Source organism: Procambarus clarkii, chromosome 23, assembly GCF_040958095.1.
Source record: "Procambarus clarkii isolate CNS0578487 chromosome 23, FALCON_Pclarkii_2.0, whole genome shotgun sequence".
Lineage (NCBI taxonomy): Eukaryota > Metazoa > Arthropoda > Malacostraca > Decapoda > Cambaridae > Procambarus > Procambarus clarkii.
The window spans coordinates 6,615,626-6,638,356 of NC_091172.1; the positions used below are offsets into that span (position 1 = coordinate 6,615,626).

General features: G+C 38.1%; 1 protein-coding gene across 1 annotated transcript in view; it reads left to right on the plus strand.

Moving 5' to 3' along the window:
- LOC138367666 (keratin-associated protein 4-3-like) overlaps positions 1-21,960 on the plus strand; it is an 89,862-nt gene extending 67,902 nt beyond the window's left edge. The window contains exons 6-9 of the mRNA XM_069329620.1: positions 627-749; positions 7,717-7,839; positions 21,724-21,846; positions 21,950-21,960. Coding sequence (XP_069185721.1) covers positions 627-749; positions 7,717-7,839; positions 21,724-21,846; positions 21,950-21,960 — 380 coding nt within the window. The remainder of the gene's footprint in view (positions 1-626; positions 750-7,716; positions 7,840-21,723; positions 21,847-21,949) is intronic.
- Positions 21,961-22,731: the final 771 nt, after the last annotated feature.

Genomic DNA, 22,731 nt, shown 5'->3' on the forward strand with positions numbered 1-22,731 from the left:
CTAGTAGACATTTTAGTCCAAAGTCTATTTGTTGATTTTATAAAAATTTATAAATATCATATATTACATATTTTTTTAGTAGGGTAACTTTGAAAAATTATATTAATGCACTAAACATCTTTTTGATAAAACTGATCACTAGAATCCTTTATTATGTGCTTAATTTAATATCTGAGTGTTATAAAAATGATTTTAGTTGACACATGTGTTCCCTGAAACTATTTGAAAATTCATTGCATAATTCGTTGTTTATTTTTTTTCTCCTTTTCTGTTTAGGGTGTGATGATGAAACTTGGACCAGCTGCAGCCCTTTCTATAACCATTTCAAAAAAAATTTATAAGCAAATTGAACCACTTTTAATTTTACATCGATATGCCACCTTAAATACTGTAATATAATTACATCTGCTTAATAATATTAAGTAGATGTAATTAATGTTATTTAAAACACATTCATGTTTTAATTTCTTTTTAATCTTAAGTGCACTGTTTTTAAAAGTGTGTTCTTATTTTCTCCTTATCTTTACCTCTCTGCTTCACTCCATATCTCTTTTTATTCCATCTTCTATAATTGTCCAGAACACTTTAATCAATATTATAAAAATGCAATTTAAATGTTGTCACAGACTGCAAAACTACAACCAGCGCGTGTTTAGCCAAGGGAGGCCACTGCAGCGACACATGCAACAGAGATGAGGACACAGTCAACAATATCTGCAGTAGTCCAGCCTGCTCCTGTTGCGTTAAAAGTAAGATTTTCCTTGTAAATCGTTTATTTATGACAACATTATTTAATTTATTAATTACGCAATAATATTCTTGAAGTTAAAAATAATTATTGTGAATGCGCAGGTGGTCGCTGATAAAATTTACAATGTAAATTCATTGCTTTAGTATCTCAATACATTCTAGTAGTTAAGTAATTACATTTTTTTCATTTTAATTCAAAAAAAAAAAAATTTCTCATATGATCATAAGTTAAACAATTGTATTCATTAAATGGAATAAAAGATGCGAGTTGAAAGAATATTTATGTCTCTCACTAAGAAAAAAGTGAAATGGTTATTAACCATGAAAGTGCATTTCATAAATTGTTTGATTCTACCAATGAAAGTATGAAGTTTTATTATTTTTTTCTTTGAAGAATAAATTCTTTGTTTAATACAATAGTTAGAAAATACCAACATTACAATTTTGATCGTTTACAGTAACAGATCGAAATCTGTTTCATTAAACTTAATATATGATAAAAAAAAATAATCTCATTATCCCGTCATTGAAGATTTCTACCTTCAGTTGGATAATTGGAGAACTCATTTGTTCGGTCGAGTTCATCAACCCGTCCTCTTACAAATAACGTCGCTTTTCGCTCATATGCGTAGTCCTCTTACAAATAACGTCGCTTTTCGCTCATATTCGTACTAAGGCCAAAAATTGCCCTACCAGAAAATGAAAGCAGCTCGCGAAAGTGACGTACTGTCCCGTTTTCTGTTTCGGTCCTGCCCCTCCAAACACACACCGAAACTACGACGTTGGTACAACGTTCGAACAAGTTTTAACACCTCCTAACCAGTTATAACAAGCAATATAGGAAGTTGTAACAACGTTCTAATACGTCATAAATACGTTAAGCCAAGATGTAACAACTTTATTACAAGTTGTAACAAGCGGAAAATAGAGACAGTTACGGTTTGTGTTTCCAGGATCTGGCTTAGTCAGTTAGGTTAGGAGAGGACACTTTAAATTATTCGTTTTCATAACGTTTTGAAACCTTAGGAGACCTTGCTACTCTCCTAACCTACCAGAGAGCCCAAACCTGCTGCAGTGGATACATATCATTTTGGAAAATAAATTTTCATTTTGCAGTGCGACGATTTTTGGCCTTAACACATATGAGCCAAAAAAAAAGGCGACGTTGTTTGTAAGAGGACGGGTTGTCACATATATGTTCATGTTGAGCAAACATGTTCCAAAAGTGAGTCAGTCTAGGCATGGATGATCGCTGATAGAGCGATGTTCCTGAGAAAGGTACAGCCAGCATGAGACTGTTCGTTGCTGAACGTTTGGGGGCCTGACGATAGAGTGGAGAGTGCCTGTGATTCGAAGACCTAATGTTCCGGGTTCGATCCTCGGCGGAGGCGGAAACAAATGGCTAGAGTTTCTTTCACCCTGATGCACCTGTTCACCTAGCAGTAAATAGGTACCTAGGAGTTAAACAGCTGCTTCCTGGGGGATGTGTAACAAATAAGAGGCCTGGTCGAGGACCGGGTCGCTAAGCCCTGATATATCAATATAACCTGAAGATAACGCCTTGTTTTGTGGTTGTCAACTTCTGGTTGACCACGATGGTGGGACAGCTGAGGAGTCTTGTGAACGTTGGCCTTGAAGATAATAATACGTTCTCAACATCTTTCCGGTATTGACCAATATTCCAACCAGAATGGGTCAAAACCCTAGATGAGCCATCTTTCAACGGAGCAGACCAAACCGAAGAGCGGTGCATACTCAAGACAGGAGCAAACTGGTCCTTCATATTAGGTTTTGCCATCCCTACTGTCAAAAATGAATGAGGGATGCAAAATAAGGCTGGAAGTATCTTTACTGCTTTGTCTGCTAGGCTTAGCAGGTACCTTACGTGGAGAGAGAGAGAGAGAGAGAGGAAAGAGAGAGAGAGAAAGGAAAGAGAGAGAGAGAGGAAAGAGAGAGAGAGAAAGGAAAGAGAGAGAGAGAGAGAGTGTGTGTGTGTGTGTGTGTGTGTCTGAGTGTGTGTGTGTGTACTCACCTATTTGTACTCACCTATTTGTGCTTGCAGGATCGAGCATTGACTCTTGGATCCCGCCTTTCCAGCTATCGGTTGTTTACAGCAATGACTCCTGTCCCATTTCCCTATCATACCTAGTTTTAAAAAGTATGAATAGTATTTGCTTCCACAACCTGTTTCCCAAGTGCATTCCATTTTTCCACTACTCTCACGCTAAAAGAAAACTTCCTAACATCTCTGTGACTCATCTGAGTTTCCAGTTTCCACCCATGTCCCCTCGTTCTGTTATTATTACGTGTGAACATTTCATCTATTTCCACTTTGTCAATTCCCCTGAGTATTTTATATGTCCCTATCATATCTCCTCTCTCCCTTCTTTTCTCTAGTGTCGTAAGGTTCAGTTCCTGCAGACGCTCTTCATATTCCATCCCTCGTAACTCTGGGACAAGCCTCGTCGCAAACCTCTGAACCTTCTCTAGTTTCTTTATGTGTTTCTTCGGGTGGGGGCTCCATGATGGCGCGGCATACTCTAAGACGGGTCTCACGTAGGCAGTGTAAAGCGCCCTAAAAGCCTCCTCATTTAGGTTTCTGAATGAAGTTCTAATTTTCGCCAGTGTAGAGTACGCTGCTGTCGTTATCCTATTTATATGTGCCTCAGGAGTTAGATTAGGTGTCACATCCACTCCCAGGTCTCTTTCTCGAATCGTTACAGGTAGGCTATAACGATTCGTGTACTGTCCCTTTGGTCGCCTATCAACTGATCCCATTTCCATAACTTTACATTTACTGGTGTTAAACTCCAGTAGCCATTTCCCTGACTATCTCTGCAACCTGTTTAAGTCCTCTTGGAGGATCCTACAATCCTCGTCTGTCACAACTGTTCTCATTAATTTTGCGTCATCCGCAAACATTGACATGTATGATTCCACTCCTGTAAACATATCATTGACGTAAATGAGAAAGAGGATTGGTCCCAGCACCGATCCTTGAGGAACTCCACTTGTTACTCTTCGCCAGTCCGACTTCTCGCCCCTTACCATTACCCTCTGGCTCCTTCCTGTTAGGCAGTTCTTCACCCATACTAGGGCCTTTCCGCTTACTCCTGCCTGCCTCTCAAGTTTGTATAGCAGTCTCATGTGCGGTACAGTATCAAAGGCCTTTTGGTAGTCAAGAAATATGCAGTCTGCCCAGCCTTCTCTGTCCTGCCTTATCCTTGTTACTTTATCATAGAATTCTAAAAGGTTTGTTAGGCATGATTTCCCTGTCCAGAACCCATGTTGGTGCTTGTTTACAAACCCAATGCTCTCCAGGTGCTCAACAAGTCTTAGCCTAATTATTCTTTCAAGTATTTTGCAGGGGATGCTTGTCAGTGATACGGGTCTGTAGTTAAGTGCTTCCTCCCTATCACCTTTCTTGAAAATCGGTACGACATTTGCCTCCTTCCAGCAACTGGGCAATTCTCCCGACATCAGTGACTCATTAAAGATCATTGCCAGAGGCACGCTGAGAGCCTGCACTGCCTCTTTAAGTATCCACGGTGATACTTTGTCTGGTCTAACAGCTTTATTTGCATCCAGTGTTGTCAACTGTTTCATTACCTCCTCTGCTGTCACCTCTATATCTGATAGTCTTTCATCTAGGATAATCGCTTCTAACAATGGGAGCTGCTCAGGCTCGGTTGTGAACACTTCACGGAAATTTGCATTCAGTACCTCGCAGATTTCCTTGTCGCTGTCTGTATATGCCCCTTCTGTTTTCCTCAGTCTTGTAACTTGGTCATTTACCGACATCTTCCTTCTTATATGGCTATGTAGTAATTTAGGTTGCTTTTTCGCTTTGACTGCAATATCATTCTCACAATTTCTTTCCGACACTCGTCTTATGTTAATGTAATCATTCCTAGCTCTGTTACATCTAATCCTGTTGTCCTCTGTCCTTTGTCTTTTGTGCTTCCTCCACTCCCTCCTGCTTCTTACCTTTGCTTCCTGACACTGTCTATTAAACCATGGGTTATTATATTCCCTTCTGTTTTTTTTCTTTATTGTTGGAATAAATCTCTCTTCAGCCTCCTTGCATTTCAATATGACTTGGTTCATCATACCTTGCACTGTTTTTCCTCTAAGTTCTTGCTCCCACTGCACCTCTCCCAGGTAGTCCCTTATCCTTTTGTAGTCCCCTTTTCTGTAATCAAGTCTCCTTTCCCGGACCTCTTGTCCTTTGGTCACAATTTTAAGCTCCATCATGTAGTCAAAGACTAGGACACAATGGTCACTGGCTCCTAGTGGTATTTCATGTTCCAACTACTCGATGTCTTCTACATTCTGGGTGAAAATGAGATCTAATAGGATGGGCGTATCCCCTCCTCTTTCCCTAGTATCTTCCTTCACATGCTGTGTTAGGAAATTCCTGTCAATAACGTCTACCAGCTTCGCTCCCCAGGTCTCCTCCCCGCCATGGGGATTCCTCGTTTCCCAATCTATCTCTCCATGATTTAGGTCCCCCATGACCAGCAGCTTCGCTCTCATTCTATGCGCTATAGTTGCTGCCCTCTGCAGTTCATCTATACATGTCTTTTTGCTGTCCTCGTACTCCTGCCTGGGCCTTCTACTGTTTGGTGGGTGATTGTAGAGTATCAAGATTACAATCTTCTTCCCATCCACTGTCAGAGTTCCATGTATGAAGCTCGTGCTTTCATTGGTACCCGGATTTTCCAGCTCATCAAACTTCCATTTCCGCTTTATTAGGAGTGCCACTCCTGCTCCCTGTCTCTGTGTCCTTTCTTTTCTTATCACCTGGTACCCCTCTGGAAAGATTGCATCCGAGATCATGCCATTTATTTTAGTTTCCACTATTGCCACTATGTCTGGGTCTGCCTCACTAACTCTTTCTTTTATCTCTTCTGCTTTATTGGATACCCCATCAGCATTAGTGTACCAAACCTTGAGACTCTTCTTGGAAACTCAGGTGTCAGAGTTCCCCCTTGCACTGGGGGTCTGGGGGGAACTGGGGGGTGTCTGGGGGGTGAGGGGGGGCTGTGGGGGTGAATGGGGGGGTGCCAGGGGGGTGCCTGGGAGTGCCTGGTAGGCGAATGGGGTCTGGGCATCTAGGGGGGTAGGAAGGACATAATGGGTCTGAAAGTTAGGGGTCTGAATAGCATAGGGGGGTTGAGAAATAGAGTGAGACTGAGAGTCAGATAGAGGTTGAGAGGTTGGCGGGGAGAGGGATATTGAGGGCAGAGGGCTGAGAGGAGAATGGAGCATGGGTGCTGGGAGTGGAAGAGAGGGTATATTAGTAAGGGGGAATCGGGGGTAGGTGGGGGTTTTGGGATAGAAGACGGGAAGAGGGAGATGGGGGAAGGTGTTAGGGGGTCACAAGGTGAGGGGGTTAAATGTGGGATGGAGGTGCATAGGAGGGGTGAGGGTTGGGTGGGGGTTGTGTGTGTGTGTGTGTGTGTGTGAACAAAGGGGGTGGAAAGGGGCAGAGATGGTCACTTCCGGTCAGGTGTGTGTGTGTGCGTGTATATGCGGTCAATCATGGGGGTGGGGGAGTGGGAGTGGGGGGGGGAGTGTATTGGGTTACTGAGATAGGGGGGTAAGAGAGGGGGTAGAGAATGAGTGAGGTCTTATCCCCTTTCCTCAAAAGGTGTTAGTCCTTTCTACCCTGACTGAACGTGTTTTTGTACGTGTGTGTGCGTGCATACGTGCGTGCGCATGCGTGCGTGCATGCATGCATGCATGTGTCACCAGAGTGCTGTAAGTGTCAACCTCTACCCAAATTGAGCACTTTGAAATTTTAAATATTTATGATATACTGAACAAGAATTTGATAATATTTTACGTCACTCTGTACACCTGAATAATTGACCAGAGAGGGGTACCTACCAGTCAGCCTCCCGCTCGCACCACTAGATGAATAAGGACGATTTCTGGATGACGATGGTGATCCATCGTCGCCTCCCACGTGGTGATTCACTAAGTTCCAGTAGACTGATGATAGCGGTTCTTCTCTGTCTAACACAAAGCTCAGGAGTCAGTCACTGTATCATTGTGCCTGTTGTGTTATAGTTCACTAATTTACTGTACCACTAATCACTGGAGCCTAATACGTAAACAAAGCCTCATCGCCCTCCCACGTGGCCTGTCTGGTGAATTCACTGTTTAACACAAAGGTCTAGTGTTAGCACGGTATTTTTCTTTCCTCTTCGCAGCGGTTATTCACTTTGTGATACCGCTAGATCTGTGACTGTAGCCTTATTTATCCCAAAAATATTTGCGTTTATCGAAGGGCGCAACCCTGCGACCCTCCCTCGACAGCTGACTCGACTCGATATGTGTGTGTGTGTGTGTGTTTGCGTGTGTGTGTGTGTGTGTGTGTGTGTGCGTGTGTGTGTATGTGTGTGTGTGTGTGTGTGTGTGTGTGTGTGTGTGTGTGTGTGTGTGTGTGTGTGTGTGTGTGTGTGTGTGTGTGTGTGTGTGTGTGTGTGTGTATGTGTGTGTGTGTGTGTGTGTGTGTGTGTGTGTGTGTGTGTGTGTGTGTGTGTGTGTGTGTGTGTGTGTGTGTGTGTGTGTGTGTGTGTGAAAGCTGGTCAGAATTGCATTTCACCCTTTGTAAACGTAAATGCACATTTTCATAATTATGTGTAGAAGAACATATCTCGATCACTGTTTATGAAGGGCAGATGAAAATCTATATACTTATGTATGATGATTATATTAGCGTTTCAGAATAACACACTCACTTTCTTTGTTTGATTATTTAATAAATCACTGAACTAAATGTGTATCAGACCTCTAACCACGTCCATGCAGGACAGAAGAAAATGCATATGTGCTAGTTACTATTGTAAATGAGTGACCACGTTAGTGAAACAAGAAAAAAGAAATTGGGTGTCTCTCTCTCTCTCTCCTTATATATCTGCCTCCAACACTTTTTTAATAAGACACTATTGTCAACAGACTGCAAAATTCCCACCAGCGCGTGTACAACTCAGGGAGGCCATTGCAGTGACACATGCAACTCAGATGAGGACACACTCTACAATATCTGCAACAGTCCAACCTGCGTCTGTTGTGTTAAAAGTAAGTTGTTTTTGTAAATCATTACATCATAGAGACAATACTTAAGCTAATAACTTCACTGCTCATCTTTCTACAATAAAGGGAAATTATTGTAACAGCGGGGATGGTTGACAACAGAATTATATATGAATTGACATATTTACCTAAAATCTGGAAGTTACAACAGAATATATATATATATATATATATATATATATATATATATATATATATATATATATATATATATATATATATATATATATATATATATATATATATATATGTATATATATATATTATTATTTTTTTTTTTTTTTAAGAAATTTATGGAAGGGAGTATATATATATATATATATGTATATATATATATATATATATATATATATATATATATGTCGTACCTAGTAGCCAGAACGCACTTCTCGGCCTACTATGCAAGGTTTGATTTGCCTAATAAGCCAAGTTTTCCTTAATTAATATATTTTTTATATTTTTTTTCTTATGAAATGATAAAGCTACCTATTTCATTACGTATGAAGTCAATCTTTTTTATTGGAGTTAAAAATAACATAGATATATGACCAAACCTAACCAACCCTACCTAACCTAACCTAACCTATCTTTATAGGTTAGGTTAGGTTAGGTAGCCGAAAAAGTTAGGTTAGGTTAGGTTAGGTAGGTTAGGTAGTCGAAAAACAATTAATTCATGAAAACTTGGCTTATTAGGCAAATCGGGCCCTGCATAGTAGGCATAGAAGTGCGTTCTGGCTACTAGGTACGACATATATATATATATATATATATATATTTATATATATATATATATATATGTCGTACCTAATAGCCAGAACGCACTTCTCAGCCTACTATTCAAGGCCCGATTTGCCTTATAAGCCAAGTTTTCATGAATTAATGTTTTTTCGTCTACCTAACCTACCTAACCTAACCTAACCTAGCTTTTTTTGGCTACCTAACCTAACCTTACCTATAAATATAGGTTAGGTTAGGTTAGGTAGGGTTGGTTAGGTTCGGTCATATATCTACGTTAATTTAAACTCCAATAAAAAAAAATTGACCTCATACATAGAGAAAAGGGTTGCTTTATCATTTCATAAGAAAAAAATTATAGTAAATATATTAATTCAGGAAAACTTGGCTTATTAGGCAAATCGGGCCTTGAATAGTAGGCTGAGAAGTGAGTTCTGGCTACTAGGTACGACATATATATATATATATATATATATATATATATGTCGTACCTAGTAGCCTGAACTCACTTCTCAGCCTACTATGCAAGGCCCAATTTGCCTAATAAGCCAAGTTTTCACGAATTAATATATTTTCTCTAATTTTTTTCTTATGAAATGATAGAGCTAACCATTTCATTATGTATGAGGTCAATTTTTTTTATTGGAGTTAAAATTAACGTAGATATATGACCGAACCTAACCAACCCTACCTAACCTAACCTAACCTATCTTTATAGGTAATGTTGGGTTAGGTAGCTGAAAAAGATAGATTAGGTTAGGTTAGGTAGGTTAGGTAGTCGAAAAACAATTAATTCATGAAAACTTGGCTTATTAGGCAAATCGGGCCTTGCATAGTAGGCTGAAAAGTGCGTTCTGGCTACTAGGTACGACATATATATATATATATATATATATATATATATATATATATATACATATATATATATATATATATATATATATATGTCGTACCTAGTAGCCAGAATGCACTTCTCGGCCTACTATGCATGGCCCGATTTGCCTAATAAGCCAAGTTTTCCTGAATTAATATATTTTGTCTAATTGTTTTCTTATGAAATGATAAAGCTGCCCATTTCATTATGTATGAGGTCAATTTTTTTTATTGGAGTTAAAATTAACGTAGATATATGACCGAACCTAACCATCCCTACCTAACCTAACCTAACCTATCTTTATAGGATAGGTTAGGTTAGGTAGCCGAAAAAGTTAAGTTAGGTTAGGTAGTCGAAAAACAATTAATTCATGAAAACTTGGCTTATTAGGCAAATTGGGCCTTGCATAGTAGGCTGAGAAGTGCGTTCTGGCTACTTGGTACGACATATATATATATATATATATATATATATATATGCGAACAAGCCTGAATGGTCCCCAGGACTATATGCGAATGAAAACTCACACCCCAGAAGTGACTCGAACCCATACTCCCAGAAGCAACGCAACTGGTAACTACAGGGCGCCTTAATCCGCTTGACCATCACGGCCGTCAAAAGGAAGTGATAGCCGAGGCTATTTGAGCCACTTCCCCGACGGCAACTCGGATGGTAATCTTGGGCATAGCATTTCACCAAATCACCTCATTCTTTGGGGCACACGTGAGGAACACAAATGCGAACAAGCCTGAATGGTCCCCAGGACTATATGCGAATGAAAACTCACACCCCAGAAGTGACTCGAACCCATACTCCCAGAAGCAACGCAACTGGTAACTACAGGGCGCCTTAATCCGCTTGACCATCACGGCCGTCAAAAGGAAGTGATAGCCGAGGCTATTTGAGCCACTTCCCCGACGGCAACTCGGATGGTAATCTTGGGCATAGCATTTCACCAAATCACCTCATTCTTTGGGGCACACGTGAGGAACACAAATGCGAACAAGCCTGAATGGTCCCCAGGACTATATGCGAATGAAAACTCACACCCCAGAAGTGACTCGAACCCATACTCCCAGAAGCAACGCAACTGGTAACTACAGGGCGCCTTAATCCGCTAATGAGGTGATTTGGTGAAATGCTATGCCCAAGATTACCATCCGAGTTGCCGTCGGGGAAGTGGCTCAAATAGCCTCGGCTATCACTTCCTTTTGACGGCCGTGATGGTCAAGCGGATTAAGGCGCCCTGTAGTTACCAGTTGCGTTGCTTCTGGGAGTATGGGTTCGAGTCACTTCTGGGGTGTGAGTTTTCATTCGCATATAGTCCTGGGGACCATTCAGGCTTGTTCGCATTTGTGTTCCTCACGTGTGCCCCAAAGAATGAGGTGATTTGGTGAAATGCTATGCCCAAGATTACCATCCGAGTTGCCGTCGGGGAAGTGGCTCAAATAGCCTCGGCTATCACTTCCTTTTGACGGCCGTGATGGTCAAGCGGATTAAGGCGCCCTGTAGTTACCAGTTGCGTTGCTTCTGGGAGTATGGGTTCGAGTCACTTCTGGGGTGTGAGTTTTCATTTTCATATATATATATATATATATATATATATATATATATATATATATATATATATATATATATATATATATATATATATATATGTCGTACCTAGTAGCCAGAACTCACTTCTCAGCCTACTATGCAAGGCCCGATTTGCCTAATAAGCCAAGTTTTCATGAATTAATTGTTTTTCGACTATCTAACCTACCTAACCTAACCTAACCTAACTTTTTCGGCTACCTAACCTAACCTAACCTATAAAGATAGGTTAGGTTAGGTTAGGTAGGGTTGGTTAGGTTCGGTCATATATCTACGTTAATTTTAACTCCAATAAAAAAAATTGACCTCATACATAATGAAATGGTTAGCTTTATCATTTCATAAGAAAAAAATTTGAGAAAATATATTAATTCATGAAAACTTGGCTTATTAGGCAAATCGGGCCTTGCATAGTAGGCTGAAAAGTGCGTTCTGGCTACTAGGTACGACATATATATATATATATATATATATATATATATATATATATATATATATATATATATATATATATATATATATATATATATATATATATATATATATATATATATATATATATGTCGTACCTAATAGCCAGAACGCACTTCTCAGCCTACTATTCAAGGCCCGATTTGCCTAATAAGCCAAGTTTTCATGAATTAATGTTTTTTCGTCTACCTAACCTACCTAACCTAACCTAACCTAGCTTTTTTTGGCTACCTAACCTAACCTTACCGATAAATATAGGTTAGGTTAGGTTAGGTAGGGTTGGTTAGGTTCGGTCATATATCTACGTTAATTTTAACTCCAATAAAAAAAAATTGACCTCATACATAGAGAAAAGGGTTGCTTTATCATTTCATAAGAAAAAAAATATAGTAAATATATTAATTCAGGAAAACTTGGCTTATTAGGCAAATCGGGCCTTGAATAGTAGGCTGAGAAGTGAGTTCTGGCTACTAGGTACGACATATATATATATATATATATATATATATATATATATATATATATATATATATATGTCGTACCTAGTAGCCAGAACTCACTTCTGAGCCCACTATGCAAGGCCCGATTTGCCTAATAAGCCAAGTTTTCATGAATTAATTGCTTTTCGACTACCTAACCTACCTAACCTAACCTAACCTAACTTTTTCGGCTACCTAACCTAACCTAACCTATAAAGATAGGTTAGGTTAGGTTAGGTAGGGTTGGTTAGGTTCAGTCATATATCTACGTTAATTTTAACTCCAATAAAAAAAAAATGACCTCTTACATAATGAAATGGGTTGCTTTATCATTTCATAAGAAGAAATTAGAGAAAATATATTAATTCATGAAAACTTGGCTTATTAGGCAAATCGGGCCTTGCATTGTAGGCTGAAAAGTGAGTTCTGGCTACTAGGTACGACATATATATATATATGTCGTACCTAGTAGCCAGAACTCACTTCTCAGCCTACTATGCAAGGCCCGATTTGCCTAATAAGCCAAGTTTTCTTGAATTAATTGTTTTTCGACTACCTAACCTACGTAACCTAACCTAACCTAACTTTTTAGGCTACCTAACCTAACCTAACCTATAAAGATAGGTTAGGTTAGGTTAGGTAGGGTTGGTTAGGTTCGATCATATATCTAAGTTAATTTTATCTCCAATAAAAAAAATTGACCTCATACATAATGAAATGGGTAGCTTTATCATTTCATAAGAAAAAAATAGAGAAAATATATTAATTCAGGAAAACTTGGCTTATTAGGCAAATCGGGCCTTGCATAGTAGGCTGAGAAGTGTGTTCTGGCTACTAGGTACGACATATATATATATATATATATATATATATATATATATATATATATATATATATATATATATATATGTCGTACCTAATAGCCAGAACGCACTTCTCAGCCTACTATTCAAGGCCCGATTTGCCTAATAAGCCAAGTTTTCATGAATTAATGTTTTTTCGTCTACCTAACCTACCTAACCTAACCTAACCTAGCTTTTTTTGGCTACCTAACCTAACCTTACCTATAAATATAGGTTAGGTTAGGTTAGGTAGGGTGGGTTAGGTTCGGTCATATATCTACGCTAATTTTAACTCCAATAAAAAAAAATTGACCTCATACATAGAGAAAAGGGTTGCTTTATCATTTCATAAGAAAAAATTATAGTAAATATATTAATTCAGGAAAACTTGGCTTATTAGGCAAATCGGGCCTTGAATAGTAGGCTGAGAAGTGAGTTCTGGCTACTAGGTACGACATATATATATATATATATATATATATATATATATATATATATATATATATATATATATATATATATATATATATATATATATATATATATATATATGTCGTACCTAATAGCCAGAACGCACTTCTCAGCCTACTATTCAAGGCCCGATTTGCCTAATAAGCCAAGTTTTCATGAATTAATGTTTTTTCGTCTACCTAACCTACCTAACCTAACCTAACCTAGCTTTTTTTGGCTACCTAACCTAACCTTACCTATAAATATAGGTTAGGTTAGGTTAGGTAGGGTTGGTTAGGTTCGGTCATATATTTACGTTAATTTTAACTCCAATTAAAAAAAATTGACCTCATACATAGAGAAAAGGGTTGCTTTATCATTTCATAAGAAAAAAATTATAGTAAATATATTAATTCAGGAAAACTTGGCTTATTAGGCAAATCTTGCCTTGAATAGTAGGCTGAGAAGTGAGTTCTGGCTACTAGGTACGACATATATATATATATGTCGTACCTAATAGCCAGAACGCACTTCTCAGCCTACTATTCAAGGCCCGATTTGCCTAATAAGCCAAGTTTTCATGAATTAATGTTTTTTCGTCTACCTAACCTACCTAACCTAACCTAACCTAGCTTTTTTTGGCTACCTAACCTAACCTTACCTATAAATATAGGTTAGGTTAGGTTAGGTAGGGTTGGTTAGGTTCGGTCATATATCTACGCTAATTTTAACTCCAATAAAAAAAAATTGACCTCATACATAGAGAAAAGGGTTGCTTTATCATTTCATAAGAAAAAAACTATAGTAAATATATTAATTCAGGAAAACTTGGCTTATTAGGCAAATCGGGCCTTGAATAGTAGGCTGAGAAGAGAGTTCTGGCTACTAGGTACGACATATATTTATATATATATATATATATATATATATATATATATATATATATATATATATATATATATATATATATATATATATATATATATATATATATATATATATATATATATATATATATATATATGTCGTACCTAATAGCCAGAACACACTTCTCAGCCTACTATGCAAGGCCCGATTTGCCTAATAAGCCAAGTTTTCCTGAATTAATACATTTTCTCTACGTTTTTTCTTATGAAATGATAAAGCAACCCTTTTCTCTATGTATGAGGTCAATTTTTTTTATTGGAGTTAAAATTAGCGTAGATATATGCTCGAACCTAACCAACCCTACCTAACCTAACCTATCTTTATAGGTTAGGTTAGGTTAGGTAGCTGAAAAAGTTAGGTTAGGTTAGGTAGGTTAGGTAGTCGAAAAACAATTAATTCATGAAAACCTGGCTTATTAGGCAAATCGGGCCTTGCATAGTAGGCCGAGAAGTGCGTTCTGGCTACTAGGTACGACATTATATATATATATATATATATATATATATATATATATATATATATATATATATATATATATATATATATATATATATGTCGTACCTAGTAGCCAGAACTCACTTCTCAGCCTACTATTCAAGGCCCGATTTGCCTAATAAGCCAAGTTTTCCTGAATTATTATATTTACTATAATTTTTTTCTTATGAAATGATAAAGCTACCCTTTTCACTATGTATGAGGTCAATTTTTTTTTATTGGAGTTAAAATTAACATAGATATATGACCGAACCTAACCAACCCTACCTAACCTAACCTAACCTATATATATAGGTAAGGTTAGGTTAGGTAGCCAAAAAAAGCTAGGTTAGGTTAGGTTAGGTAGGTTAGGTTGACGAAAAAACATTAATTCATGAAAACTTGGCTTATTAGGCAAATCGGGCCTTGCATAGTAGGCTGAGATGTGAGTTCTTGCTACTAGGTACGACATATATATATATATATATATATATATATATATATATATATATATATATATATATATATATATATATTAGTATATTTTGGTAGCAGTCTTTCCTGTAGACATATATTATTAAATATGACCGAAAAAGTAAGATTAATAATTCTAACACGAATTTTCTCAATCTTTCATACATTTCTTTTCACTGTTGGTGGTAATTCAAAAATCAATTCTCCAAAATTCATTTTTATTTCTAGTCTGACGCGACACTTGAGCGCGTTTCGTAAAACTTATTACATTTTCAAAGACTTTAGTTTACATATACACAACTGAATAGAACTTACACATCTCCGATTTGTTTATATCTACATTTGAGTGAGGTGGATGGGGTGAGGTGGTATTAATAGGGTATTAAATTCATCAACACAAGACAGAACACGAAACAATGGGTATTGAATGGAAGTGATTGTAGAAAGCCTATTGGTCCATATTTCTTGATGCTTCTATATTGGAGCGGAGTCTTGAGGTGGGTAGAATATAGTTGTGCATTAATTGGCTGTTGATTGCTGGTGTTGACTTCTTAATGTGTAGTGCCTCGCAAACGTCAAGCCGTCTGCTATCGCTGTATCTATCGAAGATTCCTGTGTTGTTTACTAGGATTTCTCTGGCGATGGTTTGGTTGTGGGAAGAGATTATATGTTCCTTAATGGAGCCCTGTTGCTTATGCATCGTTAAATGCCTAGAAAGAGATGTTGTTGTCTTGCCTATATACTGGGTTTTTTGGAGCTTACAGTCCCCAAGAGGGCATTTGAAGGCATAGACGACGTTGGTCTCTTTTAAAGCGTTTTGCTTTGTGTCTGGAGAGTTTCTCATGAGTAGGCTGGCCGTTTTTCTGGTTTTATAGTAAATCGTCAGTTGTATCCTCTGATTTTTGTCTGTAGGGATAACGTTTCTATTAACAATATCTTTCAGGACCCTTTCCTCCGTTTTATGAGCTGTGGAAAAGAAGTTCCTGTAAAATAGTCTAATAGGGGGTATAGGTGTTGTGTTAGTTGTCTCTTCAGAGGTTGCATGGCGTTTCACTTTCCTTCTTAGAGGGAAAGTAGGGTCCAGAAGGAAAGGAAGGATACGGTAGGGTCCTGAAAACATGTTTTGCAATGGAGAACCTGGGATAGGAAAATATGCCAACACGAAGTCTCCTGGTTTAAATTTCCTTAATTTGCTGCTTTGGTCAAAATGAGTCTTCATCCTCTCCTGGGCTTTCAATAGGTTGTCATTAGCAAATTTACGTACTCTCTCTAAAATGTGTTTTACGTTTTGAAGAAACTGAGACACATTCTGAGGGTTACTGAAGGTGGCATTTTTTTTTTATTTTTTTTTTTTATTATTTTCTACCACAGACGTGGCCACACATTTACAATGCTAACCAGCATATATACATTTTCTTCTGTCCTCCATGGACAGGGTTAGAGAAGTGTTAATCATATAGTTCAAGGGTTTATTGAACACTCAAGCACAGAAGGTGATTTGGTGCTTTTAAAATGCTAAGCTAACCTACATACGTAAATACATAGATACACAGATTTACGTATGCCTACATAAAGTGTTAGATGTGTCTTTTACATAGTGTCATTAATGTACATTCACAAAGGTGAAATGTAATTCTGATCAGCTTCCATATATACTTTATACCCATACATATACATACACACACACACACACACATATACATACATATATACACACACACACACATGCATTCACATACATTTGTCTCATTTACTCTGACAGGGTGAGGTAGCTGATAAAGAAACTAAAGAAACTAAAGAAACTAAAGAAACTAAAGACTAAACTAAAGAAACTAAAGAAACTAAAGGTGGCATTACGTAGAGAGTCTTTGAAAGCTTTGAGAGGAATACGGCACTTACGTCCGTAGAGCATCTCATAAGGAGATACTCCTAGAGACTCATTGGGGAGACTTCTGAAAATGCACATAAGGAGATCAAGTTGTTTATCCTAGTCCTTCAAGGTGTCATTGCAGAATTTCTTAAGGAGTGTTTTAATAGTCTGATGACTACGTTCAAGAGAACCCTGTGAAGCAAGATGATAGGGGCTGGACAGTACCTGTGTGATGTTGAACTCCTGCAGTGTCTTCTTGAAGAGATCACTGGTGAAGTTGGTGCCACAGTCGCTTTGAACCTCTCTTGGAAATCCATACTGGGTGAAGATCTTCAATAGGTGTTTCACCACAGTAGCAGCCATAATGTTCTTTACTGGAACTGCTATGGGGAATCTGGTGGTAGGACACATGATAATTAATATATAGGCGTTGCCAGAACTGGTCCGGGGTAAAGGACCAACACAGTCTATGATGAGTCTGTGGAAAGGTTCCGCAGGCACCTGGATGGGTTTTTAGTGGAGCCTGAGGAATAGAGATGTTAGGTATACCTGCCACCTGACATGTATGACACTGTTGCACGTATTTCTTAACGTCTTTTACCATACCTGGCCAGTAGTAGTCTTGTCTGATTCCGTGGTAGGTTTTGTTAAAACCATAGTGAGAAAGAGCTCCGTGGGCCAGGTGTAAAAATATCGGGCCGTATGCTGGTGGGAATCACTAGTTGTTTGACATTGGCCCAATCGTCATCCTCCTTCAGCTTGCTGGGTCTGTATCTGCGGTAGAGCAACTCATTCTCTAGGAAGAACCCAGGGATACTGTCAGGTTTAGTCTCAGCCTGGAAGAATAATGGTGTTAATGATTGATCTTCCCTCTGTTGTAGACCTTCTTTCGCCAGGGCCGCCTCTCTTTCTTTCAGGGTCGCCTCTCGTTCCTGCTCTTCTTTTCTCAAGGCGGCCTCTCGTTCTTGTTCTTCTTTCTTTATTGCAGCTTCTTCTTTCCTGATTTGTAGAGCTGCTTGCTGTTGCTCCCTTTCGAGCTTGGCGAGTTCAAGTTTGAGTTTCATAGTTGCTAAGTCATGTTTATCTGCAATAGAATAAGTTTCGTGAGTTTCAGAGTCAATTGTCCCTTCATCTAAGAGGTGATCCATAATTAGGTTATGTAATTCATTTTTGTTGGCTCCATGGGGAACATCTAGTTGATACTCGTGTGCAAGAGTTTGTAATTCAGTAATCTTGGCACGACATAAGGTCCCTATTTCACCTGCTGGATCGTTACGGAAAGCTTGGAGACGAAACATTGTGAAAGATAGCAAATAAATGTACACGAATATAGTTGTGATATGGTAAATGTCAGAAACAGGATAACGTGGCAACTGGTAACTATCCTGTGGAATTTTAATCTTTAACAATTAACATTAATTTTAGGATGGTAAATGATTAGTCAAAATCGCAGGAAATCTTGTACCCGGTACTCAATGTAAGAGAATAAGGGCAAGAAAATCCTACTATATAAGTGAAACTGAGTTTCTAAAACAAATGAAAGATTTAATTGCTCCAAAAGTGAATTAGGTAGTCCAAGAATGTAGGCATACTTTGACGAGTCTCTATAGGACATAAGCAAGGGTTTCCCACTAAATGAATATGATACTTGGCCCGTGTTCCCCGCAGTAAGTCAACAAATTCCTTTGGAGACTTCAGGCTGAAAGCACAAGGTACATGAGGAGTCAACAAGCCATTGAGTCGCTTCGCCAGTCCGTACAGGGTATCTGGCTGATGATTGGCTGATGTTGGTTTCCAGGCTTGTGTGTTTTGACATTTCTATATTCATACCCAGGTTTGTATTCCCCAATAATCTTTGGCAGGTGGAGTCCAGATATATTGGCGTTCACAGTTTCGATCAAGCTGATAACCTTTGTTTTAAATTCGAATTGGCGTAAAGGACACCTTAACCACTCGACGAACACGACCGGACAAAAGAGGATGGTAGCCGAGGTTAATTCCCCATCCCCCCACCGGCACCCTGATGGTAATCTTGGGCATGGTATTTTATCAAATCATCTCATTCTTTAGGGCACACGTGAGGAATATCTTCACTACTCACCGTCTTCATCTTCACTACACACTATCTTCATCTCTACTACTCTCTCTCTCTCTCTCTCTCTCTCTCTCTCTCTCTCTCTCTCTCTCTCTCTCTCTCTCTCTCTCTCTCTCTCTCTCTCTCTCTCTCTCTCTCTCTCTCTCTCTCTATCTCTATCTATCTCTCTCTCTCTTTCTCCAAGCAGAGACACTCTTCACCAGTGAGCAAGAACGACTATGGTAACTACTTATGGGATGTCATATCAGATGTCCTGGGGAACAGGGATAAACCTTAGTTTACTCTCTATTAACCACTGCACTGCGCAACGTGCCTTGAGGCTCATGACACAACCCGTCCTCTTAAAAATAACGTCGCTTTTCGCTCGTATGCGCGCTATGGCCAAAATTGAACATAATTTAAAATGAAATCGACTGACAAAAGTGACGTTCTGTCCCGTTTTCTGTTTCAGTCGTCCAGCTTAGTCGGTAAGGTTAGAAGAGGAAACTTTCAATTAACGTTTTTTATAACGTTTTGAAACTTTATGAAAATTTGCTGCCCACCTAAAAAACTAGAGGACCCTAAACTTACTGTTGTTGAAAAAAAATCCCAAATTTATTTTCATATTTTTTCATTTTCAATTATGACGTCAGCTTCCTCAGGACTCTCGTAAACAGATTTCTTTTTCTTTTTAAATCGTAGGCAAGATTCACGGGTGTGAGAGCCTCAGAACTGAGTGAGCAACCAAGTCTGGCGCACGCAGCATAAGCTAACAGCTTTGCTGTTCAGCTTCTGATCACAGCATTGCCTATAAATGTAAAAATATGTATATGTATCTTGTACTATTTAGCGATGATAGTACTACAAAAGAGCCTGACTCTAATAAAGACTGTGTACAATGTTCGGATATCAGTGAACATAATGCTGTTCATGATGTTCACAGCACTAACCACAGCACACTGCCATTCTTTCGTCCATCTAAGATTCTTCAAACGACTTCTCATGTTCCTTTGCAAATAAACTTGTCGAAAATTATTCAGTTATATGATTTAGTGACCAGGGCGCCAGATTCAGGAAGCAGTTATGTTAGTACTTACGAACGTGTATATTTTTCCTCAAGCTTTGACGGCTTTGGTTACATTTATTAAATAGTTTACAAGCATGAAAACTTCCCAATCTACTGTTGTTGTTATAAACAGCCTCCTGTGCTTCGGAGCTCATTAACTGTTTAATAATTGTAAACAAATCCGCCAAAGACTGAGAAAAGATGGACAGGTTCGTAAGTGCTTGCGTATCTGCTTCATGAATCTGGCCCCAAGATTCTAATAATAGTAGGATTGTGGGAGAATTAGCGATGTGCGTAGTATGATGGGAGGAGTAGTCTTGGTGAGGGAGGGAGGGAGTGAGGCTGTCGTCTGCTGGCTGTGGACTTGTCAGGCAGTTTTTGTCCCAACTACGTTGATTGGACACCATACCAGATTGGTTGTACAGTTATGGTGAACAACACATGTAGATACCTATATATAACATGTATATATATATAGTGTAATAAAACCACACACAGTATTGTGGGAGTAGGAATGTTGGCGATTTAGGCGTTAAAGGTGGGAGGGCTGACTGAGTGTGGCAGCCCACTCTTGTCACTCTTGTTATTTTAGGCTCACTATACCAACTTTGTGGTTCGTTATGGTGAACACATATGTAGATAGGTATATACAATGTGTGCATATAGTGTAATAACAGCAAAAACACTGTTTGGACGATCGTAGATATATAAAATATATGTCACATATATGAGCCCCATAATTTTTAGCAAAGCGATGTTCCACACATTGAACTATGTATATTACACAAATTACATACATTTAAATAATATTACAGCAAAAAGCCAGAAAAAAACGAATGAGAAACATCAAAATAATTGTGAAACATTATATTCGCGGCAACTGCCGCCCCACGGGGTGGCTGAGCCTAGTGACATTCAGCGCTCCATCACTCAGCGCCCATAATTTGCTCAACTTTCCAGCTCCATCGCGGCTAAGGTATGCCACATATAAAAAAATTTCATTTTCCCGTGATCAGAGACCGCATTTTAACAATATTAGAAGAGAAAATTATTTTTTGGCAAGAATATTTTTTCAGCGCACCACGGGGGTGTCTCATTGTCTATCCTTGTCTATCTCTAAAGTCGATTTAACGTAAAATATATAAACACGTAAATGTATTCACAAGAATCTAGGATTCAAGTAATGAATATTTTCTTTCAGGGAGAGTACATCCTCTTCTAATACAATATGTAATATGCAAATTTTCAACATTGCAGTTGTATTCGTTTTCTCGTAAAATATCGGAAATTGTTTAAATATTGTAATATAATTACATCTATTTAATTATATTAAGTAGATGTAATTAATATTATTTAAATCACATGCATGTTTTAATTTATTTTCACTCTTACCTGCACAGTTTTTAAAAGTGTGTTCTTATTTTCTCCTTATCTTTACCTCTCTGCTTCACTCCATATCTCTTTTTATTCCTTCTTCTATAATTGTCCAGAACACTTTAATCAATATTATAAAAATGTAATTTAAATGTTGTCACAGACTGCAAAACTACAACCAGCGCGTGTTTAGCCAAGGGAGGCCACTGCAGCGACACATGCAACAGAGATGAGGACACAGTCAACAATATCTGCAGTAGTCCAGCCTGCTCCTGTTGCGTTAAAAGTAAGATTTTCCTTCTAAATCGTTTATTTATGACAACATTATTTAATTTATTAATTACGCAATAATATTCTTGAAGTTAAAAATAATTATTGTGAATGCGCAGGTGGTCGCTGATAAAATTTACAATGTAAATTCTTTGCTTTAGTATCTCAATAAATTCTAGTAGTTAAGTAATTACATTTTTTTCATTTAATTCATTAAAAAAAAAAAATTCTTATATGATCATAAGTTAAACAATTGTATTCATTAAATGGAATAAAAGATGCGAGTTGAAAGAATATTTATGTGTCTCACTAAGAAAAAAGTGAAATGGTTATTAACCATGAAAGTGCATTTCATAAATTGTTTGATTCTACCAATGAAAGTATGAAGTTTTATTATTTTTTTCTTTGAAGAATAAATTCTTTGTACAAAATACAATAGTTAGAAAATACCAACATTACAATTTTGATCGTTTACAGTAACAGATCGAAATCTGTTTCATTAAACTTAATATATGATAAAAAAAAAATAATCTCATTATCCCGTCATTGAAGATTCCTACCTTCAGTTGGATAATTGGAGAACTCATTTGTTCGGTCGAGTTCATCAACCCGTCCTCTTACAAATAACGTCGCTTTTCGCTCATATGCGTAGTCCTCTTACAAATAACGTCGCTTTTCGCTCATATTCGTACTAAGGCCAAAAATTGCCCTACCAGAAAATGAAAGCAGCTCGCGAAAGTGACGTACTGTCCCGTTTTCTGTTTCGGTCCTCTGGCTTAGTCAGTTAGGTTAGGAGAGGACACTTTAAATTATTCGTTTTCATAACGTTTTGAAACCTTAGGAGACCTTGCTACTCTCCTAACCTACCAGAGAGCCCAAACCTGCTGCAGTGGATACATAT